The sequence below is a fragment of the Phoenix dactylifera genome, chromosome 4 (assembly GCF_009389715.1).
Source record: "Phoenix dactylifera cultivar Barhee BC4 chromosome 4, palm_55x_up_171113_PBpolish2nd_filt_p, whole genome shotgun sequence".
In the NCBI taxonomy this organism is placed as follows: Eukaryota; Viridiplantae; Streptophyta; class Magnoliopsida; order Arecales; family Arecaceae; genus Phoenix; species Phoenix dactylifera.
The window spans coordinates 26,109,743-26,136,629 of NC_052395.1; the positions used below are offsets into that span (position 1 = coordinate 26,109,743).

At 36.8% G+C, this 26,887-nt stretch overlaps 2 protein-coding genes, 1 non-coding gene and 1 pseudogene across 3 annotated transcripts; 1 reads left to right on the top strand and 3 right to left on the bottom strand.

The window, feature by feature from the left end:
• Positions 1 to 2,444: 2,444 nt before the first annotated feature.
• LOC113463419 lies at positions 2,445 to 2,547 on the bottom strand. Its single transcript, XR_003387611.2, has one exon. It is a non-coding gene; the product is annotated as a U6 spliceosomal RNA (small nuclear RNA).
• Positions 2,548 to 8,137: 5,590 nt separating this feature from the next.
• LOC103717620 (autophagy-related protein 8C-like) lies at positions 8,138 to 13,362 on the top strand. The gene is made up of 6 exons (XM_008806079.4): positions 8,138 to 8,324; positions 8,502 to 8,554; positions 12,153 to 12,208; positions 12,295 to 12,347; positions 12,750 to 12,868; positions 12,955 to 13,362. The coding sequence occupies exons 2-6, from the start codon at positions 8,518 to 8,520 to the stop codon at positions 13,047 to 13,049; spliced, it is 360 nt and encodes a 119-aa protein (XP_008804301.1). The 5' UTR covers positions 8,138 to 8,324; positions 8,502 to 8,517; the 3' UTR covers positions 13,050 to 13,362.
• Positions 13,363 to 14,460: 1,098 nt separating this feature from the next.
• Positions 14,461 to 16,352, bottom strand: LOC108511668. Its single transcript, XM_017845309.3, has 2 exons — positions 16,199 to 16,352; positions 14,461 to 14,867 (listed from the first exon to the last, which is right to left on the bottom strand). Exons 1-2 carry the CDS (start codon positions 16,208 to 16,210, stop codon positions 14,613 to 14,615), a joined length of 267 nt encoding a protein of 88 aa, XP_017700798.1. The 5' UTR covers positions 16,211 to 16,352; the 3' UTR covers positions 14,461 to 14,612.
• A 4,339-nt stretch (positions 16,353 to 20,691) lies between these two features.
• Positions 20,692 to 26,455, bottom strand: LOC103717619 (annotated as a pseudogene).
• Between the last annotated feature and the right edge of the window lie 432 nt (positions 26,456 to 26,887).

A 26,887-nucleotide genomic window follows, 5' to 3' on the forward strand; every position in this document is an offset into this window, starting at 1 on the left:
GCAGCATGCTCTCCGTCAAAGTGGACAACACAGTGACAACTACTGCACGAATTAATTAGTTTTTCTTGATAAATTGCAAAGATCATATATGTCTAGTATAAATACATCCCTTAAAATCAGTAAGCAAAAAAGAATTTAAAGGAGGAGGTATGGTTTCATAGTTGCGCCAAAGAGTGCCACCCGAATGCTGAGCAATAAAAGAGGCAACCTAATCTCCTGCTCTGTTCATCTTCCTAAAGACATGGAAAGTTTGAAAAGCACTATAATCTCTAGTCAGCCTGAGGATGTCTTGTAGCAGTGGGTGCCTACACAGTGTCCTACAATGACCCTGAACCACTTAATCACCACAGCAGAAACGCCTTCAATTTGAATGCGATCTGCTCTCAGGGTGAGCCTAGCATAAGTAAGACCCTTCCAGGATGCCCTCAACTCCGCACCAGAAATAGTGACATCAAAAATGCAGCTACGCCTAGCCGCAAGCAATCTAGAGTTTGGACATCTAATCACAAATCTGGCTCCAACTCTGCTACCGTCCTCAAATACGAACCGTCGAAATTAACCTTAAGAAAGCTCGGAGGTGGAGGCTTCCATCGAAGGAATACCATTTGGGTTGCTACAAGAGTTGAACGGGAGTCCCAGATGTCCCTCACAATCATAGCATCTCCAACAGAAGATGATTGTGGGAACTCGACCGCTTGAAGTAAGGCTCTATCGACTACCAACCTTGGGCATTGCCTCTTATTGTCGAAGACCCAAGCATTTTTGTCCACCTAGATATGATAGACAAGGTAAGTAGCCCTCACCTCCCACGATCCCAAAGCAGAAGTCCTCATAGTTCCTTCTAAGTAATCCAGGAAGGCAGCGACGGGGTCGTGGATTGCCAGAACCTCCAATCAGCACTAATTGGCATCCGAGTCTATCTGACCCTGAGGAAGTAAAATAATGAATGTGCTACCGCCTCTTTCTTCGGACATCTGTCGTAGGACGATGTAGTACACCCTTGGTTGGTAGGCATTTCCATGCCACCTATCAGAGAAACAAGGCAACTCAGAGATGAACATGAAGCTTCCAAGTCCAGCCACCACTCATACTCCACATGGGCTCAACCCTATAAAGATCACAAAGGTTACTAGCTCTCACTCTTGATCTGCAAAATATCCTCTAGATCTTTTTATCCAGAATATCCCCCAAAGCAATCGAAAAGGCTAGAACTCTCTCAACCAATTGGTCCCCAAAGATGCATTGGACAGTCGCAACATCCCATCTTCTTTCCCCGGGCATGAGGGTGTTGGTCATTAAGTAGACCAGCATCAAACTTAAGACAACTCTCAGTAAGGTCACTCTGCCCACCCCTCTAATCTTTGTCAGATGCTTTACTCCATACTGTTGCAATCAATCTTCTTTGGTCGTCTGCCATGGATAGGTACTCCCAAGTATCACCAGACCCATCCTACTCACCCACCCTCAATATATGCTTTTTGTTAGATTTGAGTTGAGGCTTGATCTTGGGGCTAAAGTAGGCAATGGATTTGGTGAGGTTCACTTTCTGCCTAGAAGCAATGTAGTAGTCATCCAAGGTCTTCTGGATCACTAGGGCATTTTGCCTAATGGCCCTGGCAAGCAACATGCAATCATCGGCGAAGAGGAGGTGTGAAATCGGCTCAATAGTGGAGGCTGGTCTGTAGACATCGAGGACCTGCATCAAGGCAGCCGCCTGGAGGGGTCTAGACAAAGTATTAGCATAGATAATAAACAGATAGGGGGACAAAGGACAACCTTGTCGTAGGCGGACAATAGATTCGAAGAAGGGTGTTGGTGAGCCATTCACTAGGATAGCAAAGGAAGGTGTTTGAACATAGCTCATGATCTATCTATCCACTTCTCATAGAACCCGAAGCTCTCCAAGGAATGGGCCGAAAACTGCCAGCTCATACGATCATAAACCCTCAATGTCAAGCTTGATCGTCATCAAGCTGCATCGACTCGAGGCCCGGTGGAGATACTGCATGAACTCCTGAGTGATGAGGACATTGTCCATAATGCTCCAGGCACCGACGAATGCCCCTAGCTCTAGATTAATGAAATGCAGAATAATGCCCCGCAATCTAATGAACAAAATCTTTGCGATAATTTTGTATAAGGTTGTACATAAGCTAATGGGCCTATAATGACCCAGCTTTATGGCATTCTGTCTTTTTAGAATCAGAGTGAAAAGCGTCCTCTTCCAGGGCATTGGGCATCATCTTAGTGCAAAAAAACTAATGGACCGCAGCAACAATCTCATGCCAAAGGATGACCCAGTATCTCCAAAAGAAGAAGGGGGGAAAGCCATCAGGGTCCGAAGTTTTGTTCTCAGCCAACGACCATATCGCCTCCTAAACCTTTGTAGCCTCAATCGAGGTAGTGAGAGTAGTGTTCTCAGCATTTGAAACTCTCACCAAATTAAAATTTTGGACCATTTCTCGATTTATGCGTGTTATCCTTGCACAAGAAAAATACTAATCTTTACTGTATCATTCCAATTTTATCGAATGTCTCCAAAGAGATGGATTAATTAGTTCGAAAATGGCATCACATCACCTCCCACAGGATCCGTCCAAGCATAATTTTAAAGGCATCACGTCACCGCTCACGTACTAGATGATAGCTAAAATTTCATTTGATTGATTAAAATTTTTAAAAATATATATTGAATATATATATATAGCACGTGTAGAAATAATTATTAAAAAATATTACGGTGGCAATTCAAATTTAAATTTAAATTTAAATAGAGAGAAAATAGAAAAAGATAAGAAGAAGATTACAAGAAAAAATTGAATTCAAAAATTAAATTTAAATAAGAAGAATTTAAGGAATGTTATTATCCCCCCTCAAGTCGAGCATTCAATTGAATATGAAGCTTCGACTTTAAAAACCAAATGTGGTTGAAGTAAAGACCTTTGATGAAGATATCTTGATCTACAGAAGAGATAAATTTGATATTTAAAAGCTTACAACCTACCAATTCTCGGATAAAGTGATAGTCGATCTCGATATATTTAGTTCTTGTATGAAAAATTAGATTGAAGGTAAGAGAGATGGCAAAAATGTTGTTACACCAAATTAAAGGAATAAAGTGTAGAGAAATATGCAATTTACGAAAACATAACCATTGTAGTTCGGCAGTAGTTTGGGCAATGCATCGATACTTCACTTTAGTAGATGATTGAGTAATTATTGTTTGCTTTTTAACTCTCCAAGAGATAGGTTTAGGTCGGAAAAAAATACAAAAACTATTTGTAGAACATCTATCAATAGAGTTGTCGGCCCAATCTATATCTAAGTAAGAAATGAGATTTAATTAACTCGATCATAGCATAAGCCCAAAAGTGATGTTGCCTTTGAGAAATCGAAGTATGTGTTCGACTGCTACCATATGAGTCTCCATTGGATTTCGTAAAAATTGTCAGACTTGATTGATTGAGAAATTAAAATCTGGTCGTATTAAGGTTACATATTGGAGGGCTCCGACAATACTTCAATAAAATGTAGGATCATCAAGAGGAGGGCTATCCATATGGGCCAGCTTTCCGATAGCGCAAGGACTTAAACATGGTTTGTATCCAAGCATGTTGGTGTGTTGTAACAAGTCTAGGATATATTTAGATTGATATAGAAAAATTTTATCACTCAACAGGTCTATTTAGATGCCAATAAAGTATGAAAATGAGGCCATATTCTTCATCTTAAATGAATTACCAAGTTCAATAATGAGTTTTTAAAGAGCAATGTTATCATTGCCAGTAAGAATGATATCATCAATATAAAAGAAAAAATATAATGTAATATTTCCATGATGATATATAAATAGTGAAAGATCTGATTGTGAAATAATGAACCCCAACAACATAATTTTTGAGCCAAACTTTTCATACCAAGCATGAGGAGCTTGCGAGAGTCCGTAAATTGATTTGCACATTTGCCAGACATGAGTGAATTTTGATGGATAAATATAACCTAGAGGTTGAGACATAAATTTTGTTTGTTGAAGGTTACAATATAAAAAGGCACACTCTACATCAACTAAGAGGTTGAGTGACCAATTATAAGTAAAAGCTATTGTGAAAATAGTTTTGGTTGTAGCATGCTTAACAACGAAATTGAATGCCTTAATAAAATCAACTCCAAATTGTTGGTAAAAAAATCTTTAGCAATCAAACAAGCTTTGTATTTGTTGATGGATATGTCTAAGTTTTGTTTAATTCAAAACACTCACTTACAACCGACAACATTCATGTTGGGATGAAAAGGGACGAGTCCAAGTTTGCTGATTTTGAAGAGATGTAAATTCGAGATCCATGGTGCATATCCACTTCAGACTTCTTAAGGCTTGTGTATAATATGTTGGTTCAATAGGATAGGATATAGTAAGGGCAGCTGGGAGATAGTGGTGGTTATGTATAATATTTTATACTTGGAGATACCTGATTGAGATCGGATGGTCATGGGATGGGTGCATTATGATGGATTAGTTGGTTGGTTAGTGTGGTAGGGAGTTTGGTGATGGAGCATGGTGGTGGTGGTGGTCATAGAGGAGATTCAAAGGAGGCAAGGTAAGAGGTGGTCTTGTATTAAGATAGTGGGATGAGTTCAATTAGGATGCTTGGGTTGTCATGTAATATAGTAGTTGAATTAGATATTGTTGCCATGGAAGAATCTTGAGATTGACATGTTCTGCCTACAAAGTGATCTTAGAATACAGATATTAGTAGTCCAAATAGTGTCAGTCAGAGTGGGGAGTTGAGGTAACTACATAGAAAGGGACTCAAGAGCAACAATGGGGTTGTGAGAAGCTAATTGAAGTGGTAATATAGTTGAAAAAGAAAAAACATGTTCATCAAATATGACATGGCATAATATATATATTTCTTTCTTTCATTGAATCAAGGCATTTATATCCTTTGTGAATAACGCTACACCCTAAGAAACAACCTTTAGTGGATCAAAATTCTAGTTTATTGGATTTGTATGGTTGACCAAGGAAAACATAAACAATAGAAAGCTCATAAATGGGAATAGTTAGAAGATTTTTGGAAAAAGTTGCTCATATGGTGACATTTTGAGATGAGAAACAATAGACACTCGATTTATTAAATATGCTATAATTAAAAAAAAAATGCTTCTAACTAGACTTTTAGAGAAAGAGATGCATGAGCAAGAAGTGTAGGTCTGGTTTCAACAATATGATGGTGTTTTCTTTCGACAACACCATTTTATTCCAAAAAATGGGAGAAAAAATGGTGCATTATACATTATGAAGATAAAAAAATGCTTAAGAGTATTGCTTTTGAATTCACCACCCCGTTCGAAAAGGAAGATTTTGATTTTAGTATTAAATAATTTTTCAACTTATGCTTTAAAAGTGACAAAAATATCAAAGAAATAGATTTGTAATACATGGGAAACAACCATAATCACATAAAAAATTATCAGCAAACAATACATAATAAGAAAATTTTGAGCATGAAAGAGCAAGAAAAGGTCCCCAAATATCAGAGGATATTGAGAAGTCAAAATAAATAATAAAAATGATATTTTTTTACTTTTTCCTAATTGGTAAGATGAATATAAGGTTTGCCTTAGTGTATTTGAAATTGAAAAAGAGGACAAAAAGAGGATTGGATATTATGAGATGGAATGTCGAGATAATGATGTGATAGATCAATAGATTTGAGATGACTCACATGGGCTGCTAATGAGTAATCATGTGCATCTTTTATTATAAAATGAAAGGGATAAAGTTCATTCTTAGTCATCCCATGATACAATGTTACTGGTACTTCACACATAGCTAGCTTGTCGGCAAAAACTTTGAATTATTGGAGATTATGTTGCATAGAAGATGAGCCCTTTATAGTATGATGAAGCAGCCGTTTCATAGTCATGATATGAGGAGCAAAGGATCAGGCAAAGCAACAAGAGAGAACATCCTAAGCTTGCTTAGCTGAGGTGACTCCAACTATATAAGAAAGAGATAATTCTGATTGTATAGCATTGATCCAAACAATAAGCCTCTGATCACATTGCTACCATAAAGCATAGGTTGGATGCATTGGAGAATGTTATGAAAACGAGTTGTCAATGAAGGACTTAAGCTTATGTCTCTGTAAAAATGGTTCAAAGAGAGATTTCTAAAAGAGATAGTTGCTGTCATCAAGCTTGATTGCAATTAGATTTGAGATATTGGAGATGATAAGGAATGTAGCATGAGAGGATTCGAGTTCGAGTGAAGAATTTGATATTGCTGGCATTGTTGGGATGCCTAAAATACGGTGCTAAGATGGGCTCTAATACCATGAAAGAGACAGGGCTAAAATCCCATTTGATTGGTTGGGATTTCTTTGAGTATGTATTGAATATGTATAGCATGTACAAGAGTGATTATAAATTAGAAAAAAATAAAAAGAAAAATAAGGAGAAGATTGCAATAATAATTAAAATTCAAAAAGTAAATTTGAATGAATAGAATTTAAGGTATGTTATTATTCTGCTTAGGTGGATTTTTTAGGCGTCTTGCACTCGACCAAAGATGGACTTGCACAGATCATCACAGGTAGTCCGATAAATCTTAAATTTTAAAAAGTTCATCTTGGGGTCCACCAAATTCGGCATTAAATTTGATTTCAGCATATGATTACCAATTAAACTTGACAAAATGTTTTGATTTCAGTTAGATTCATTATGCATCCTATTTACCAAGAAATATGCCTGCATGCAGGCAACGTTTGGAACCTGCTTACTAAGAAAAAACTGGTTTAATTTTGGAGTCATGGATTGCGGGCTAAACTATTGGTTGACCATTTCTCCCTTTTTTTTTTTTTTTTCCGTTAACCACACACCTACCCCAGCTTCCTTCCTCTCGTTCTTCATGCTAACCAAACAAGTCCTAACCTCTATATAATAATTATAAATAAATCATAATTCATAAAAACAAGCATGCATGTAGAAGTAAAAAAGCCATTGGATCAACACCTTCCACATTATTGATTGGTACGCACAAGCGTGCATGTACCACATTTATCACACACTTGGATGCATCATTGTTTTCTTCGACATTTAGCTGGGGCCTTACAGTCCAGATCGGAGGCAGTACGGATGACCTATACTGCTTATCAGATCTTGCTAGCGAGAAACATGTGGATATTTGGGAAGAGATGCCCCCCATCGAGGGTAGTGGTGGAGAGGGCGCGACTGTTAGCAATGGAGGCCTCTAAGGCGATCCGGTCGAATAGATTTTTGATAACTCGGGACATCTAGAGCTCCTCGTCTGCTCGTAGAGCGCCTCGTTTAGTGTTTCTCACCTGGGAGCCCTCATCTCCGAGTTTTTTCAAGGTCAATTTTGATAGATGCGTCCTGCAGGGTAGCATGAAGGAAGACACGGATTTCATTATTAGGGCCCGGATTTCAAGGTGATTGCGGCTGGGGGTTGCCACTTTTTTGACATCTCAGTACTATGGCGAAGTTGAGAGCAGCATGGGTTAGCTTATACTATGTACGGTGTGCCTTGCAGGAGAGAGAGTTCCTTCTAGAGAGTGACTCTACGATGGTTATTGGGTGGATCCTGCAGGCCTCAAGGGAGGTTGGTGATTACCACCCGCTACTAAGAGATATTAGGACCATGGGCCGTAATGGGTTGGTTATCCAGATGAAGCATGTGTTCAGAGAAGCCAATGGGGTGCGGATTGAGTGGTTTTTTTTGTTGTCAACCATTTGGAGGACCACCTATAGATGAGAGAAGCGAAGTTGCCTAGTGTGCTCCAAAATATATTATTTTTTAATTTTTTTTTTGGGTTGTATCCGTATATATGATACTTTTATTTCAGCGGAAAAAAAAAACCAACAATAGGTCTAATTTAGCTTAACAAGGGGGATTTAAAGGAGCTCATCCTGTGGTGGGATCCAGCAGCTAAGCGCTGGCTCTTATCGGTGACAACTCACCGTCGGGTTGGACAGAGTGCCCTAAACGACAAAACTGTATTTATATTTATTTTAAAAAATAATTTTATATTAGAAAATTAAAAAGAACAAGAAAATCTCAATAATGGAGACAAAACCACTTATAGAATAGGCGTTGGTATTTAAAGCGCCCAAGGCTTCCTTTAGGGGTAGGGAACTCGCTCCTTCCTCCCTTCCTCACCTGCTTCTAATACGTTCCGTGTGCTTCTTCGTAACCCTAGTTAATAATTTCCCAAAACTCCCCGTCCCTTTCCCCCAAATTCCTTGACGGGGAATTCTCTTGCGGCGATTGATCCTTAGATCATTTAGTCTTATCGATCCTCTCTGTACGTCTTCTTTCCCTCTTTTTCTTCGCCGATCGCTTTCATTTTTGCTCCAGTTGATCTCTTTTTCCTTTTTTTTATTGTTCGCGATGGATCTCTCTTTTCTTTTTCGTTCTTTTTCTAAATTATTCGTGTTTCTGTGGTTGATGCGACGATGGCGCTGTGTTTTGGGAATCGCAGGAGGGATCACCACTTCATGGCGAAGAGTTCCTTCAAGCTCGAGCATCCTCTCGGTTTGTCCCCGTATTCCTCTCTGTTTTTTGGAAGGAAAATTCGTCTGATTTTGATTATGAGGGTTTTGTTTTCTTGAAATTTTGAATGAAGTTTCTTTCTTGATGGGAGAGGTAGCCCTTGTGTGATTTTTAGGATTTTCTTTGATCGTTTCTTTTGTGCTCTCTGGAGATTATGAGTTGGTTTAATTCTGAGAGAAAGGAAAGAAATAATAATCGGGGAGCACGTCTAAAGATCTAAACTGCGTCAATTTATCTTATTTGTTAATTATTTCTGTTATTATTACTGCCTGCTTCTTTTTATTTTGGTTTTTTCTTTCTAAATTTAACTTTGGGATATTGGTGTGGATTGTGTACAGCCTGTATAGGTCTTCAGAAAGAAAAAATTTTAGGAAAGAACGGCCAATACCATGGTCGAGATTCTTTTGTTTGTTAATAAGATCTGGAAATTTATTCTTCAGATTTGATGGTTTTTAGCCGGAGAATATCGAAAAACCAACGTATCTGTATCATAATAACAGATGATACAATTGGAAATTTTTTTCTTTAAAATTTAAAAAGGTATGTTACACCAGTCGTTGGTTTTTTTGTTGGGGATGAAGTTATAGACAATCTTCTGCATATCTAAAATCACTCATTTACGAATCACTGGTGTTCTTCTCATGTAGCTTCTCTCTTTCTAAACTAAACTTTGGGATATTGATGTGGATTGTGTACAGCCTGTTCTAGGTCATGAAAAAGAATAGTTTTAGGAAACAACGATCTATATGACGATCAAGATTATTTTCTTTGTTAATAAAATCCAGAAATTTATTCTTCAGAATTGATAGTGGATGAGGAATATCAAAAAACCGATAATTCTATTGGTATCATAATAATAGATGATATTATTGGAAATTCTTTATAATTTAGAAAGGTATTTTTCAGCATTGTTTGTTCTCGTGTTCCTCTTGTTACACTTGTCAGTTGATTTTATGTTGGGGATGAAGTGCTAGACCATCTTTTGCATATCTGAGAACACTCTGGTTTTTCTGTTAGTAGTGATAAGCATTGATTTATCCGCATGTTTAGAGTAGAAGAATTATTTCGTCTCTTTGTGTTGCTCTTATTGTTCTTCTGTGTCTGTTTGCTTTGTCTGCATGGTTACAGTATAAGTATTCTTGTTAGGATTCAAGAATGTTAGATATAGCCTCTTACATTGTGCTTTATCCTCTTCTTTTTCTTTTTTAAGAAAAAACTTACATTTAATTGAATATTGTAGGAAGCTCTGTTGTTAACGAATTATTTGTTTGTTGGTATTTGAGTCTTGTCCTCCATTTTGGGAGTCTTGTATTACTTGCATTTTGTTACCTTGATTGTTTTCTCTGCTTTGAAAAGCATTTCAAGGGTAGGGCGAAGGATTTTAAAAAATAATAATGATAACGAGTTATAACCATATCATGGATATGTACTTTTGGATGTCTTATAGATGGGTTGTCATCAAGAATACCAATTTTAGTGCTTGAAAAACTATTGGTTTGTCCGTGTTCTTTAATGCAATTGGTGGGTTCTTTTTTCAATCTTCATTTCTTGGGGACTTTTGAGATGCATCTGGGATATGCATGTGTGAAGCATGTATTTGTGATTCTCTTATACACCGGATCTGCAACAGCCATTGCTGCAGTTGGGTGGTTATCTTAATTGGTAGTAAACATAAATTTGAATCTGTTATTTTGCTGTGACACTTTCATCTGTTCTTCTCATATGATATAGCTGTGTGGGTTTTGTTACTTATGATCAACTTTTGGTTAAATGTAGTTTGTAAATAAGAGTATAGATTGGTTAGTTAAGTGAATTTTTCTACCCACTTGGTTCTTGATGGCATATAACATAGTGAGCTGTAATTAGGTTAGTGCATGTAATTTTCTCTCATAGATGAAGTTCTCACTGTAAATCTGATTGTATAAGGTTGTGAAATGTTCATATGCTTGCCATTACAATGTTTGTCTTTGTGCATGCAAAATTTTTAGCTATTTTTCTTTAAGCTAGATTTTTTTTTTTTAATTTCTTCTTGCTAATCTCTTTTTTAACAAAAAAACGTTTTGTATTGATTTGCTATGCATTGAGAGCTTTTGTTCCTTTTTCTTTTAATGGAGAGAAAACAAGGAGCATTTAGTCTCTTTTGGCAGTATTATTGTATCATACTTGTGATATGCATACATGCTCAATAAATTTTAAAATTTGTAACAGCTGGATTTGTACATGAACATCTGGTAATGATATTTTTCTAGTGTTGTGTGAATGCCTCTAGATTATAATTGCACTGCATTTTTTTTTTACACAATGCACAAGCAGATTTTATGTCAATCAAGGATTTTTTGCATTTATTGAGAATGCGCATCTGTTTTATTTTGATCGGAACACCCTAATTGACAGGAAAACAAAAGTGTACTCCTAGCCCATGGGAAGTTGCACTTACTGTCTTAAAAAGCAGCAGTGGGCTTCTTCAGTTGCTCGGATGTTTCTTTATATGCAACTATTTATGTATATGCTTAATTTTTAAAACTCACATTTAAACATGTTCTTTTGGTTTTGAATTGCAATATTGCTGTTCCTTTGTAGTCATAGTTTGTTTGGGTTGTACAGATGCGGAATAAATAATAATTTTAGTGCTTTGCTAAAATCCTATTTCTGCATATCCTAATGTCACAGTAAGTTTATCCAAATTGAATGGTGGCATTAGCAACAGTTTATTGATATAGAGAAAAAGGGCTGCCATATCATCCCATGCCCTGACCTGTTTTGTATGCAGGATTGCATTTTTATGTCACCAAACATGTAACATTTCCATGGTTCTGTAGGACTGCTCATCCAGAATTTCATCTGCCATTTAAATACATGATCATGGTTGAATACATGATGTCATGAAGCCACACATGTGACCTTTCATGTGTCCTACTTTCTTCCACTTCATCTTTTTGAGGACTTGTAACCTCGGATTCCATTCTCTTTTATTAGTGGTTATATTATTTTTCATTGACTATCATTATAAAATTTGGAGGTTTATTTAAATATATAATTCATCTATTTGCCTAATAAAGACTTATGTCTGCCAGTATCTTGTTTTGTTTTGCCAGCCTTGTATTTTTACCTACTTATGTTAACAGTGTTCTTTTGCAAATTTGCACGATAAACCCTAGCATGGAATTTGTTTTGTATCTTGTATGCATTTTCTTTTTAATTCATTAAGAAATTGAAGAGTTTGACAGACTTGAATGGTAAGTGAAAGTTGGAAACTTTTTCTATGCATATGGAGCAAAGGCTTCAACCCTGATGCATATGCTGGCCATAAATTTTTGTTGTGTTAGGAATTTAGGCAGTATACGTGCATAGCAATTCTCTTACCCAGCAGAAAGGTGTATGTGTATAGGTTCAAGTGCCCATGCTATGTACTTGCTTTGCATTTGTGGGTATTACATTATATTCATTTTTGTTATTGTTCTTAGAGCTTTGCTTTGTTCTACAACCATCCATTGCTAGTATTAACTTGTACTGCATTTTGTTTAATAGCAAGTTACTTTCATTCATATGTTAATTCAAAATATGTGTATATATGTTTTAGAAAGGAGGCAGGCAGAAGCTGCTCGTATCCGAGAGAAGTATCCAGACAGAATTCCTGTGAGAATTGCTTGTGTTGGTATATTTCTTTTCATGATATTCTGTATCAAGAGTTACTTATGCTTTGTTTGGATTATGAAATGTAGGTGATTGTTGAAAAGGCTGAAAGGAGTGACATACCAGACATTGATAAGAAGAAGTTGGTTCCTTTCTATTTTATTTTTTAAGCTTCTCCTTATAATGTATGTGGTTCGCTCAATCATTTAAACGGTCAGCTGGACCTTGGATAGCAGTATTTTGTATAGACAGTACCTGCTTATATTAGTGGCATCCTCTAATTTTAGATTGGTTGTGAAGTTCATTTTCTATTGCCTTATTCTGATCCTAGTTAGCCTTGGCTTATACCTGTTATAATTTTTTTTTGTCCTCTGTTGCTAGTTTATATAAATTGTCAGAGGTAGTCAGTCCTAAATGGGAATGCTTAGGGAATGAGGATTCATAATCCTGGCCCCAATTTGTTGGGACGAAGCTAGATTGCTATGATTATTGTTTTATTTTTTTCTCTAATTTTCTAAAGCATTCATTTCTTGTGGCGATACAGGTACTTGGTTCCTGCAGATTTAACTGTTGGGCAGTTTGTCTATGTTGTTCGGAAGAGGATTAAGCTCAGCGCAGAGAAAGCCATCTTCATTTTTGTCAGGAACACTTTACCTCCCACAGGTCAGACATGACCCACTTCAGAATTCCTGTGGTTGTTACATTCCCTATGCTGTTGCATATTTATTTTTATATTTTGTAAAATACAGCTGCTATGATGTCTGCGATCTACGAGGAAAACAAAGATGAAGATGGTTTTCTTTACATGACATACAGTGGCGAGAACACATTTGGATCCTCCTAAGGCAATGAAACATTTCTTTGTAGATAAAAAGACCTTGAAAAAAAAAGGTGTATATTCTTCCATTTGTCTCCCCAAGTTCTGCCCATTAGCTGTCGATGCTTAAACACAGTGCTGTTTACATTTTAAAAGTTCTGGACATATGAATTTAATACTACAACTGTTCATGGTGATCTCAAAATGATAAATAGCTGGCAGTGTTTCGTTGTAGTGGTTGTAGTGGTTGTACGAGAAAATTATTTTAAAGCTTATTTGAAAGCTTTAAGATAAGTCTGATTCTTATTTTAAAGCTTGTCCAGGTTGGGCACAGTGTGAAGAAATTATTAGTTGGAACAGATTCATCATGGACTTCAATGATGGTAATAGACTTTTCTTCTTTCTTCTTTCTATGTGCAATAGCAACATACTTTAGGATAAATTCAATCTTTTTTTTAATTATTTCTGTGTGTGATAACAACTTGTACGTGGTCCAAAGTAGACCTGGACCAACTAATAATTTCCCCACAATAAAGCTCAATTTATTAGTGGTCCGCATCTGGTCCCAGATTCGGCTCATAATTTCTCCACAAGAGGCTCAAGTTATTGACACATGGTCAGATCGAAGTTTTCTGCATGAGCAACTTTACCAGCCAATGTGGTGATCTATTGTCAATTTAACCTTCTTAGTGAGATGCAATATCAATAGCTTAAAAGGTTAACTGTTATCAGGTTAGGTTAGAAGGTTGAATGCCAACTTTTTTGTTGGGTTATTAGGTCAATTCTCACCCCCATGAACTGACATGATCCGTGGAAAAAAATGTGTTCTGGTGGCTGGTTGAGAGAAACACACGCTTTAATATAAAACAATAAACTCATCAAAACTATGTTACGAACTCTCTTTCAACGATGCTTTTATGTTATTTATATTGCATACATTTTATAGAAAACATTTTTAGCTATTAAAATAATTTTTGATATAAAATATAATATAGATCAATGAAAATGATTTTTTTAATGCTACCTCAAGCAAGTCCAAGAAGAAGAATGCCTGTGAAGTATGAACACATACCCAAACCAAGTTGAAGCAGCGAACTAGTCTACTTCATACTGAGTCCCTAACGTTATGCAGTCTACAATACATTACCAGATAAGTTCAAAGTTAGCACTCAAATCTGTGATCTCCTCCATGATAGACTGAGTTTACTCTGATAGATAATTACTATTCCTAGTAGCATCCGAGCAACTCATACTAATATATCTTCAGCGTCCCTAGTGATACAAGTCACTTATCTTCGGACAACGGCGTCTGATTAATGAAAACATGTTTGGGTGTACCACTTTACATACTAATACATTTGAGCATTATCCTCCCTTATGAAAATAATAAAATTTTCCAAACTGAAACATGGAAAAATTGGAGAATCACTAAGGGGAATATGTGCAAATTAGGATGTCTTTTTTTTATTAAAAAAAATTCAAAACCAACATTAATCAAAATATATGGTTTCAGAAAGCAGCATGAAATTTTAATGGAATGAAAAGCGTCAAGGTGTCAAAGTGATCTAGCTTTGCACAGAGGTCATTCAGTCACTTGGAGGTCCTCTTCTGGTACTGTGTCTTGACCCACTTGAAGCCCGTGCTGGTGCCGCTCTTGACCTTCTGCGCTCCCACAGTCGCGGCAGCCTTGGCCTTGTCGAGGCTTGCCGAAGCCACAGCCTTCACATTGCCCATCTTCTTCCCACTGCCTTCGGCCTTGGCCTCATCGTCGCCGTCGTCGTACATGCCCCCGCTTGTGGCCCACTGATCTGCCCAACTCGGTGCCTCCTTCGCAGACCCCATGCTCTGAAAAATTAAGAGACCATTCATTACACTCTTCTCAGTTTGTTCTGCCAGTCTACAACATGCATCATATAATACTAGCAAAGTTTAAACCCGTCCGAGAACTTTGAGGACTCAATGAATATATGATAATATGTATCTATTAATATAAATCGAGTTTTGTCATTTAGGGATTTTTTTTTGAAAGAATGGAAGAGAGTCGGTAATCTTTTAGAAGTTCTCTCATGATACACAATTTTTTTTTTTTTTTTGTACAACGGCGCCTCACATAAAATCGTGAGTATAGCCAATAAAATTAGAAAAAAAAAGCTGATGAAGAATAGAATAACCAGACATTTGCTTCTTCCGAAAAATCTCTGCAGCATTGTAAGCAGCACTGCTCCCCTTTCGAAAAACATGCATGGTGTACTTTTTTTAGAGTTTTATTCTATCCAGATTCCGGATGTTCAAAAGTCGATGGATTTGAAGGATCGACTTGTAGAAGTGAAATGAATAAAACCTAGTATAAAAAAAAAAAAAGGAAAATGATCAACTAGGATTAATGAGTTAGTCTAATGTGATGAACCCCCACGAGAAGGCTTTGTAAAGTGTGCTTAACATAAGCTAAATTCGTAAGCTTGACTGAATCAAAAAAATTATCATTCGATGATTACTTTCTGAAAGCAATAGACAGTCCTTGCTAGAAAATGACTACTTGCCGTGCGATGCATACAGCGGTGCGTGTCTTCGTACATGCATCAAAAACAAAAAGAAAAAAAAATTCTATCAGAAGGTGTTGTTCACAAATGACAAAAAAAAAACCCTTTTTTCAAATTTGTTGGAAGAAGAAATCGCAGATAAGGGAATCTTTTTAATAGATCAAATGTTGCAATCAAACAATGCCTTGGTCCCATCGAGATCGCAGACAAGGGAATCTTTTTAAGAATTGAGATGTCGTGAAATTTAGGGCTTCTCACTGGTCGAAGCTGTCAACTATCAGACGGTCCATGTCGCAGCAAATTAAGTTAACCCGTCACCTTGAACATAAATCCGCATCAATTGGATACATCATACTGCTCGAATATATTCCTTGTGACATCCTAATTACAGGACCATTTTTTTTTTTAAATCTCTTCACTCATAGCATCTCTCTCATCAATCTTTTGTTAAGATTTAGGATCTATATACCAGATAAATAATAGAACACAACCACAAAGTAAACCCAGAGATCGGATTCGATCAAAAAGCTCACGACTGCAGAAAACCCAACAATCAAAACATGGTAAAAAAAAAAAATCCAAACGTGTGTGTGTGTGTGTGTGTGTGTGTGTGAGAGAGAGAGAGAGAGAGAGCACCTTTTCTTTCATCCGTGAAAAGGATGGAAACTGCTACAATGATCTGCTGGTGCTGGGATACGAAACGAGCCCACAATTTACCTGCCCTAAAATTAAGACTGGAAGAGGAGATTGGCCTCTCCTTATATCGGCAAGGAGGAACGGTAGAAGCCCCCGTTTCTGCTCGCACCCATTTTGGCACCCTCACTGACATGTGGGCCCCATCTTCTGACCACTCGACGAAGGAGGTTGGATCATGCGATTGGTGAGGTATTTCCTCTGAAAAATTGCCAATCTAATCGTGAGTCCCCTCGCACGACTTTCAATGCACATCATGCCAATCATAATAATAATAATAATAATAATAATAATAATAATAATAATATTATTATTATTATTATTATTATTATTATTATTAGATCTCATTTCATTCATCATGCCGCTCATCTCAAATTGCCATCCTCCATCATCTTATCTCGAATTGTTCTTACATGCATGAAATGGTGATTGATTAAGTGATTAAGTTCTCCATACATGCAACGTACGCGAGGGTTCAAGAAAGGAGGAAAAAAAGGAACAGTTGTTGATGTTTATGATTCTTTTGATCCATAACCTTTGTAATACTTATGTTAGGTGATGTCCTTGGAGGAGTATAACTAGCAAAGAGGAGGATGCATATAAAGAGATTAGTTAAAAAAAACCTTGTGTAGTAAATACAAATGTCTAGATACAATGAAACTTTTGCATTATATGTTTATATGGTCATAGAACAAATATATATGTTCCGTTCTTTTTTCCTTTTGATATGTGTTGTTTTCATCTTGTACCAATGTAAGATATGTTTTGAATGCAAATATAAATTAATGAGGAGCATATATGTCCATACTTTGGTAATGTATCATAATCATGTATTAATCCCTTGAAAGTGAAGATATAGCAAATAATTAATGCGTGCATGCATTTGATGCCAACCTCAGTTCACCCAATGTATGGTCATTATTCATGTATCTTTGCCAAGTTTAGAAACTATGATGATTTTCTGAAGTATTCTTTTGAAGTTAGACTTATAAAGCAGTATAAGAGTATTACGAAGTATTATGAGACTTTTGTATGCAAATAAAATTAAATTATATTTGTTGATATAGTATCCATAGAAGACTAAACGTACATCAACCACTGCTTACAAAGAATTAAGCAGAAATGCATCAGCTCCTTTTGAAGTTATCGATATAAAAATCGGTATTAATTAACACTTCAAATTGGTGGCAATGTTTTATAAACTGCTGTGTTGATGGTTGGATAAACTTACAGGACCATTTTATGATGACACTACAATAGGAACATAATAATAAGCATTTTATACATATTAAAAGATAAAGTTAACATTTTACACAACCTTTTCCTTTCCTTCATGATCACAACTTTCTCCTAGACTTCTCTGAAACTAGTCCTTTCAAATATATCACGCAGTAAAAGAATTGTTCAAGATCTTTAATCCTTAATCTAATTATCTTTGTATTCAATATGATTTTTTTTTTTTGAAAAAAAAAAAGGCATGCACTTCAGTTAAGAATCTACAAGTCTAACTTATAAAGAGCTTAAAAGATCACATCTGAAAGCTCCTCCCCCTCTTCCCCAACTACTTCAGATATCAAAGAAGGAGCCTCACACTTGCTGAAGCCAATGACACCCTCATCCTTCTGCCAAACCTGCCATAGTAACTGCACACCTCACTCCATGAGACATCCCTACCACCCTCTTGTGCCAAGTAGAGCACCTCAGCCACTGCAGACCCAGATGTCACCATTAAATATGCCACAGCCTGCAAACATGAAGGTTAGAGAACGTCAAAACACTAATAAATTTGTTCATCATAGTAACAGATGCAACCGGAAAAAAAGGTTTGAGGAATAACCTGGTCTGAGATAAAGAGAAGTTAAGTCAATGTTGAAGCATCTAAAGGCACAGGAGGAGAACAGAAGCAAAAGCATACCCAGCTGAAATGGCATTGATGCCAACCAAGCACCTAATATAATAGAGAATGAATAGAGAAAACGGAGGTAGGGGAGAAAAGGAGTAGGTACAGGCAAATGATGCCTCTTACTTAAGCCCTGGCCATCACCCAAAGGGAGGCAACACTGAGGAGTAGCTCCATTACTCGTCTCTCAGGGTCAAGAAAGAGGAGATGCTTCTCTCTCTTCTTATGTGTTAGAAAGCAGCAGGAAAGCTCCCTCTGCAGAAATCAGAGCATGGAAAGTGGCATCTTCTGATTGGAAGGGTCCAATGGCAAGGATGCGCAGAGTTAAAGCCCTCAAGGACTTGGACAAACTTGGATTCCAGTTGATCCCAAGAGGATTGGGTGATTTAAATCAGCTCAAGAAAAATATGAAAAGAGGTGAACTGATGGGTTTCCTAGTAGTTCCATAGCCTCCTGGGTTTTTTTTTTTTTTTGGTACATGTTCCACCCCTCTTGTCAGCAACAAGAAATTGTAGGTTCAGTAATTCTTAAATGATGCATCTATAAAAATATGAATCTGGATAATTATAACATAACTGTTCTTCCCTCCCTTGCTCTCTCTCAATATATATATATATATATATATATATATATATATATATATATATATATATATATATATATATATATATATATATATATATATATATATATATATATGTATATGTAAATAAGAAAGACAGCAGAATGAGTAAATTTAGAAAATTAGTTGAAATAATCTGTGAAAAAATTGGTTGAGCATTGAAATTGGACTACTGAGATTTTGAACTAGATCATCGATCCTTTGTTCCACACTTCGTAAAATCAATGAAATGTTGATGAGCTTGTGGCCTATCTTTTTCTATAGATTTTCTAGAAACAAAGATCATCAAGCCAGGGTAAGCAATTAGTGATCCAACAGCAATCTAATCAGGAACCTGACCAATTTGATATGAAATGGACCCATAATACTTGACATTACATATAATTTCATCAGCAAGCAATGCATCGATTGGTTTAGGTGATATTTACTTGAATGAGATGAGTTGTCACTTGCCCGCTTCTTTCCTGCAATATGGCATGGAGTATGAGTGGAAGATAAGGATGCCACTCAAAATGGCCAGCTCCAAGGACTAGCCCAAACTTCCCATCCACCATGAGTTAGCTTAGCATTGCTGCTATAAGATGAATAGCATCTTGCCAATGGAGTTCATGGGTTTGAAAGGCTAAAGGCACGGAAAAAACACCCGGCCTTTTATCAGAAATTAAAGAAGGTATATTACATCAGGTTGATCAACAAAGAAAGATTCCAGAGTTCAGAAAAAAAACTCTAAAAGACAGGACAGAAGAGAAGCCATGAGAAGATTGTGAGTGACGGCTGCATTGCAACAAGATGGCACACAAAGCAGGAGTTGGAAGAGCAGAACTCCAAACCGCCCTCTTGTTTCTCTTCTTCTCAAGAAGACTAAGCTGCTTCTCCCTACTGGGAACAACTAAACCCATCTTTTAGCTAACAGCCAAGCCCCAATAAAATGTAGTTTCCACATGTCGATGTACACTAAAACCTTCTATCCAGATGACAATTCCAACAGGAAGATAGTTCAATCTTTCGAAAGGATGCAACCATCTATTTTCCTACAAATGTGAGACCCTGTTTTTACAGTTGTACCGGAACTCCGGAAGTAAAAGAAAGGATCAGAAAAGAACAGAAGAACATTCCCATAATTATACTTTCTGTAGGTGCACTGAGAGTTCATCCATCATCCCATTACCACTGTACACAAGGACCAGAAAATGTGTGTCCACCAGAGCCACCTCCATGCTCGTCAAACGAGTGGCAAACATGTAATGGAAAATTAGTACTTATTATGTTTCTGGAAGCCATTAACAATGGTTATAAAATGGCCATCCCTGCAATTTAAAGAATGTGAATGTAGAACTGCCTCTCTCTCTCTCTCTCTCTCTCTCTCTCTCTCTCTCTCTCTCTCTGCTTCCATATATATATATATAATCTTTCCTGCTTCCTTTCTCCATCTAGGGATCTTTTCTACTAGAAAATGGAAAAGGTCCCCTCCCTAGAGAGATCTACTCTGATCCCCTTACAAGTCAAATACACTTCATGTACCATATACACATGCATGCATATTCATACAACAGATTAGTCTTTTGAGCTTCCTCTGAATGCCATGTTAAGACCACTCCAGTTAGAAAGTTGCACTCCATAGAGCATTTTCACCTTCCCCACAACGGCGATGAACCTCTCGGACCCTTTCGGCAGACCTGCAGATACCACTGCAACTCCAATCGAAGGAGGCAACGCAGATATTGCCTGCCTGTGCTTTCCATTCACAATCTACATAGAATTAGCACCCAAGTATTGGTCTCAGTCTGATGCATACTCAAAAAAAAGTACATTAGTGTGGCATTATAGTTTAGCTAGCATGTTTAGTTTAATGATGGTAGTATGAAAGTATGGAGATAATATCCTAGTGACACTATAACACAAAAAAGCATGATAAAGATTCTGCAAAGGAAATACTTTTACAGCTGCACTTGGTAAATAAAGATAGAGAAACCATCATGGCCTTGGATATCTATATGATTCCATGAAAAATCACAAAACACTCTTCCAGCACATATTCACTTAATCTGCAATTAGAAGCTTCTGGAGCTAGCCTCCATCTAGTGATCCATTCTTAATTAACTACTAGGATGAAGACATATGAATGCCTGTCTTGACTGTGTGCCTTGGACTCAGCCTTGGTTTTCTTTGTAACACCACGCAAATTTGCATTCCTCGTGGTTTGTTTTGGTTTAAACTGCAAACCTTTTTTATCTTACAAAGGTGGTTCCAATATCAATTTCACCAATTAATCCCACTACTTTGTTTATCTGGGTGATACCAGATCATTTGCTGATAGCACATACTGCCTGAAACATCAACAATTAATTACACATTATATCAAAATTAAATACATGCAAATGCAAGCCAATAGATCTATGAATGCCTGAAAGCTAGGATACAAGGGAACAAAACATAAAACCATTTATTAAATAACTCATCCACCTAAAAGATATATTGAGCTGGATATTTAATGTCATTGTTAACATGAAATGGCAAAGTATGATATCAGTATCCTTGTGCCTAATGCCTAAGGAGATTTTAAAGGAAAAAACTAATAAAAAAGTATCTTGCTAAAGTAAACATATATTTCCTTTATGCACAAATTAAGGAAAAGAAAATCTTGCTAATTTCTCTCTCTCTCTCTCTCTCTCTCTCGCCAATGCACCCGCTCAAGTTGATCTTGGCATCCTCTCAAAATCCTGCCATGTCTAGCCTTCCAAGACATTTTTAGTTTTCATTCCAAATTAGATTTTGGAGACTAAAATAAAAAACCTACCACATACAATTTGAATTGAAAAACTTGTCAACTTTTTACATTTTTATATATATTTCTTTAATTTGTTTTTTATTCATTATCCTTTATTTTATAATCAATCTTATGTATTCAATTAATTTTTTTCATTTTATATTTTATATTTTATTAATAAAATTTTAATTTATATTTATATTTTCTATTATTTTTTTTCTAACATGCATTGCACTTGCCCAGTTGCTAGTATATATAGAAAACATGAAGTAGAAGAAAAACAATGAACATGACAATAAATCCCTATGAAATAGGCATTGCTGTTTCACCGAAAGAAAGCAAGAGATAATTTGGAGAAAGAACAGAAAAATGCATTCCAACATTAAAGTTAGTATAAGTCATGTCTAACAAATAAACATCCAAAGACAGGAATATTTTTGCAGAAAAACAAAGCTTTACCAGGTGGGGTACCACAACATAGCCTTCGGTCATCAATATGTTCCACATCTAACCCAATAAACCAAGCCCCCAATGAAACATCCTCATTTGCATACTTGTGAAGCACGTGCCTGAGATGAACAAAACCAATTTGTTTCCTTCGAAAGTCAGACCTCATATGAGTAGACGAAAAGCTCATATCTATCTAAAACCAATCATATTAGTAGTAAGATATAATGCCCACAGAAGATAATGACTCAGAATATATAAAAATATAGCTAATCAAGGTAAAGTTGGCTTACTGGTTAATGGATATGTAAGTAGCCAGATCTTTTGAAATGGCATATATCTGACCAGTAGCATGTCGGAAATACCTGTTTCCTTCCTCTCCAAAATTTCCAGTATTCAGGTTCATGATATCTCACCCCCCTGTCCATCACAATGGCACATATCAAAATTAGCATTCTGAACCACTGCTTGCTAGCTAACCTTTTCACCTTTCAAGGAATGCTTACTTTCGAGCCAGGACAGGACCAGATTTCATGCATCCAATATAAACCCGAGGATTTGAACGGTGCCTAGCCAATGTAAGTCCAAGGGTTCCTGCAACGGTTTGGAGATAGAAAATTCAATAACCAGATAATAACAATCAGAAAAGTACTGAGTTCCTACAAAAGGCTCACTAGCTCTTCATATAAGTAAAGAATTTAGGAAATCTTTTGGGGAGCACAAGGCAACCTCAGAACAAAACCAGCCCTAATTTTTGTGACAAATGGAAATCACATTTCAAAAGGACTCATAACTGAAACCTGAACCTAACAAGTAGACACTGATAACAATTAAATTGATTGGTGTGCACAGTTTGAATGACCGACCAAGATTAGGTATGTGCTTTTACATATTATGTGGAAGTGTCAAAACAGATGACTATATTACAATCATTGTCAAACTTGAGCCAAACATGCGCTATTTGTCAAACTTAAGTCATGTTCAAGTGACTGTATGTTGTGTGCCCTTAAAATGTTGATATAGAGGTATAGAGTGTGAAGGTATAGAACTTGTTCTTAGAGCCCTTAGCTCATGACTATGGAGGTAACAGATATTTTTCTGCTCCGGACTAAGGATTGGACAGTTCAGATTATAAGTTACCATCATAATTGTCCTACAGGACCATCATAATGGTCGTATAAGCAAAAATAATTGGCCATTGTTAGACGAAGACCAGAAAGTGGGTAATAGAAAAGCCGTTCACCTATATTTACATGTATATCATCATCGACTTTGACGTAGAAATCTGCATCCCACATAGCAACAGCAGTAGCAAAATAAGTTTTGGTCTTGGCTGATAGTTCAAGATATCCTTCAACATGATCCTGCAAAATAAATAAAAAAAACAATAAAAATTATTGTTATCTGTATATAGTGGCAGGTATAGTTGCCGATGCAAGCATATCATTGGACAACCATATAACATATAGAGTTGTTGCAACTTGCAACAAAGTGTGTTCCTGTAAGGAAAATTTGAAAGAAGAAATCTCACCAGCCTCATGAAGTCCCCATGTTTTCGATCTTCAGCTTCAATTGCCTTATCCAATATACCACCTGATGTCGCACTGGAATCAATAAACTTACAGTAAGCAAAGAGAAAAAAGTGGAGAAGAATTAAAGTATAGAGCATGCACCAGAAAAAAGGACGCAATAAATGACTATGAATATTTGTTGCTTCTTTTTCCTCCTTTCCTCTTTCAATTTCCTTTCCCTGTCTACATATTTGCACGTGTGTATGGGGGAAATATGTGGGAAGAGGGTAGTGAATGGGTAATCTGAATATAGGACAAAGGGTACTCAATGCAACCCCCCCCCCCCCCCCCCCCCCCCCCCCCAACCTGAACATCCTACATGCATATCGATAAACTGGATCTTATTAGATTGGTTTCATTGTAATAGTATTTCGATGTTCATGGATCCAAAGCTTGAGTAAACTAGTTTCTGTAGCCTAACTAATTTTCTCATTTAAAATTTGCCAATATTACCCAATATGTTCCAGCATACATCTACAAATAGACAAGTATACACGCTCACCCAGAATGTCAACCATATGACTATGACAAAATTAGTGTTCACTTATACACACCTGTGACCAATTACAAAGCGAATGATGATACCCTTCTCTTCCTCCAGCTTCTTTCTTTTTTCACCTATTATATGGAAATTGGCATATGATGATCAGATCCACAATACCAATACATCAATAATGCAAGAATGAAGGGAAATGCAGGTAAATTGTGAACCTTGAGGTATCCAAGTTGCGCGAACAGAATCTCTTCGCTTACGACTGCTAAATGCAGTATTAATTCCTACAACCATAAAATATTTCCGCCTCTCAGTCGATTCAGCTGCCACTACATTTTCTGTTAATGGAGAACCATTGAGTATAGACTCTTGTGCAGCCTTTGCAGCTGCTAATTCCATTTCTAAGTTTGATATAGTTTTATCAAGCGTCCTGCATGCCAAAAGGATTTGTTACTCACTATATTGAAACTGATTGCTTCATCTGTGGTGAACCAGACTGTTAAAACCTAATTTAAACATAAAAAATATTGAAATCCACCTAAAGTACACACTAGCCAAACTTACTGTATAGCACGATGAGTCTTTGAAACCTGCCCTAGAATGTCTTTTGACTGCCGCTTTTCATTTATCTAACAGACATGGAGGGAAAAAGGAGGCACAATCCATAAGCCACCACAATTCAAATACATAACTAAATAACAAACTTCAAGATGGTATTATAATCAGGCCAAATGTGCATTGGGAATACACTAAGAAAATAATATATGATATTTGATGTTAGTGAATTCCCTGTAGTCTGATCGTAATAAAACCACAAATTATGATTTGTATTCAACTGCATGATCCCATCAGAAGCAAATTTGAATTGACAATACTGGCATGTAGGTTAATGTACTCACAGTTTTTAGACTACAATCGCCTGTGACTAGGTTCATCTTATTATCTTCAGTTCCAGTTCTCCTGATAATGTCCTTCGCTTCAGGCATCGTCCACATTCTGTTACCATGTTCGGGATTAATATGACAAATCACAGTTATACCTTACTAGCAAAAAAAAAAGGGAGTAAAAAAAAAGGTATAATAGAAACAGCTCCATTGTGCATTGCCATACAAGTCAATGATGCTAAGATACTTCATAAGCAAACAAATGAAGCCATCATTTGCCAAATGGACAAAAGATTGCAGCAGCACAGACCTTTTACAATCGCATCGCAACCAAAGAAATGCAGTTTGTCTTTCTAAATCATTGAAAAGCAAAAGCACCTTCCAAAAAGCAAACTAACTCTTGTTAAACATATACAAACAAATAAATCTTTTTTGTCAAAAAATAATCATAAATCCCGTTTTCAAGATTCGCTTTGGTAGGTCTTTTGTCACACAAAATCATCCAAGAAAACCAAAAGTTCTCCAACTTTATGAGGCAAAAGGCTGAATTTCCAACAAAGAGCATTAAATGCCTACCAGCGCAAACATTGCATACGCCCTATTTTTAGCTTAAAAAAAATATTAGTGACATAAAAAATCTCCTAATGCAACTATTTATCAATCCAAAAGGCATGGAACAAAATCAACGATTTCTCCCAATTTTTATGTCCAAAATGGGAAACTGACAATTAAATGAAATCCAAAAACCGCTCACGCCAGAATTCCGAAAATATTAGGAATATCCAACTCGGAAACCAACTGAAAGACACTCAAACAAGCAAAATTCAAATTAAAGAGGTAGCGTTCTAATCTAAGCAACAAATTGAGTAGCAACACCAAGCTCGGAAGGAAAGATGGAGAAGTGGAACCTGTTGGTGAAGAGGAGACCAACGCAGAAGCTCCCAAGGCAAAGCAAAAAGGTCCACTTTTTCGACGCCATCCCCCTCGAACAAACCTCTCCCCCTCCCCCTATCCCTCCTCCTCTGCTCTTGAAACCCATCACCGCTGCTCTCTTCTTCTCCTCCCCTCTTTATCCTAACACAGCAACAGCCCAAGAACCCCTCCTTCCCCTGCTACCCATCTCTAATTGTCCACAAAAACCTTTATCTTTAGCAGAAAAGAACCACAGAAGTAGAGAGAAACAGCGAAATTATGGCAAAACACTGCTCGAATTTAGCAGTAGGGTTCGGAATTTCTTCTTCAACCAGTACAGAGAGAGAATTCCAGAAGCAAGAAGCTTGGGTGAACCAAAAGGAGGAAGAGAGTGAACGATAGGATTTCTCTACAAAGACTTCAGCTTTTTGAAGCCTCTCTCCCTCTGCTATTCTCTTCTCCTCTTCTCTTTATTCTCTTTGGGGTGAAGGGAGGAAAAGACCGACCACCTTAGAAAGAGAGGAAAAGCCATGGGCGACCATGTGGGCTGCTTGACGAACTGATTGATGGATGGTGTTAGAACTACTGCACCAAATTGGCATGAGTGCCCCTACGCGTGGGACCGAGGCATGGGATTTTAATCCTTTATAGGCTGTTTTCCAAAGAGGAGATCACATACCAGACCAAGCCCAAATCTAGGAGTCAATTGTTGGGTCCATGATTACTGTATACTTTTTATTGATCCATGAAAGAAATTTCAGCCTTTTGCCTCATTAAATTCTCTATTGATCCCATTATTATTATTATGACACCTAAGATCAAAATAATAGGACACCTATTGATCAAAATAATAATAGCATCCATGAAAGAAAAAAATACTCCAATTGGAATCGAGTACTTTGTCTTCATTCATGAGTATAATCTTTTAGCGCAAAAAACATTCATATGATTATCTTAAATGGTCCGGTCCCATCATTTTATTGATGGCCTTCATTGTGTTACAACATTATTGGCCTATTGTTTACCCATTTTCGAA

What these genes read in the sequence shown, in the direction of transcription:
- LOC103717620 (XM_008806079.4), top strand. Translation starts at nt 8,518, where the DNA reads ATGGCGAAGAGTTCCTTCAAGCTCGAGCATCCTCTCG. An exon ending in CAAGCTCGAGCATCCTCTCG is followed by an intron (nt 8,555 to 12,152) that starts GTTTGTCCCCGT and finishes TATATGTTTTAG; the next exon opens with AAAGGAGGCAGGCAGAAGCT. An exon ending in GAACACTTTACCTCCCACAG is followed by an intron (nt 12,869 to 12,954) that starts GTCAGACATGAC and finishes TGTAAAATACAG; the next exon opens with CTGCTATGATGTCTGCGATC.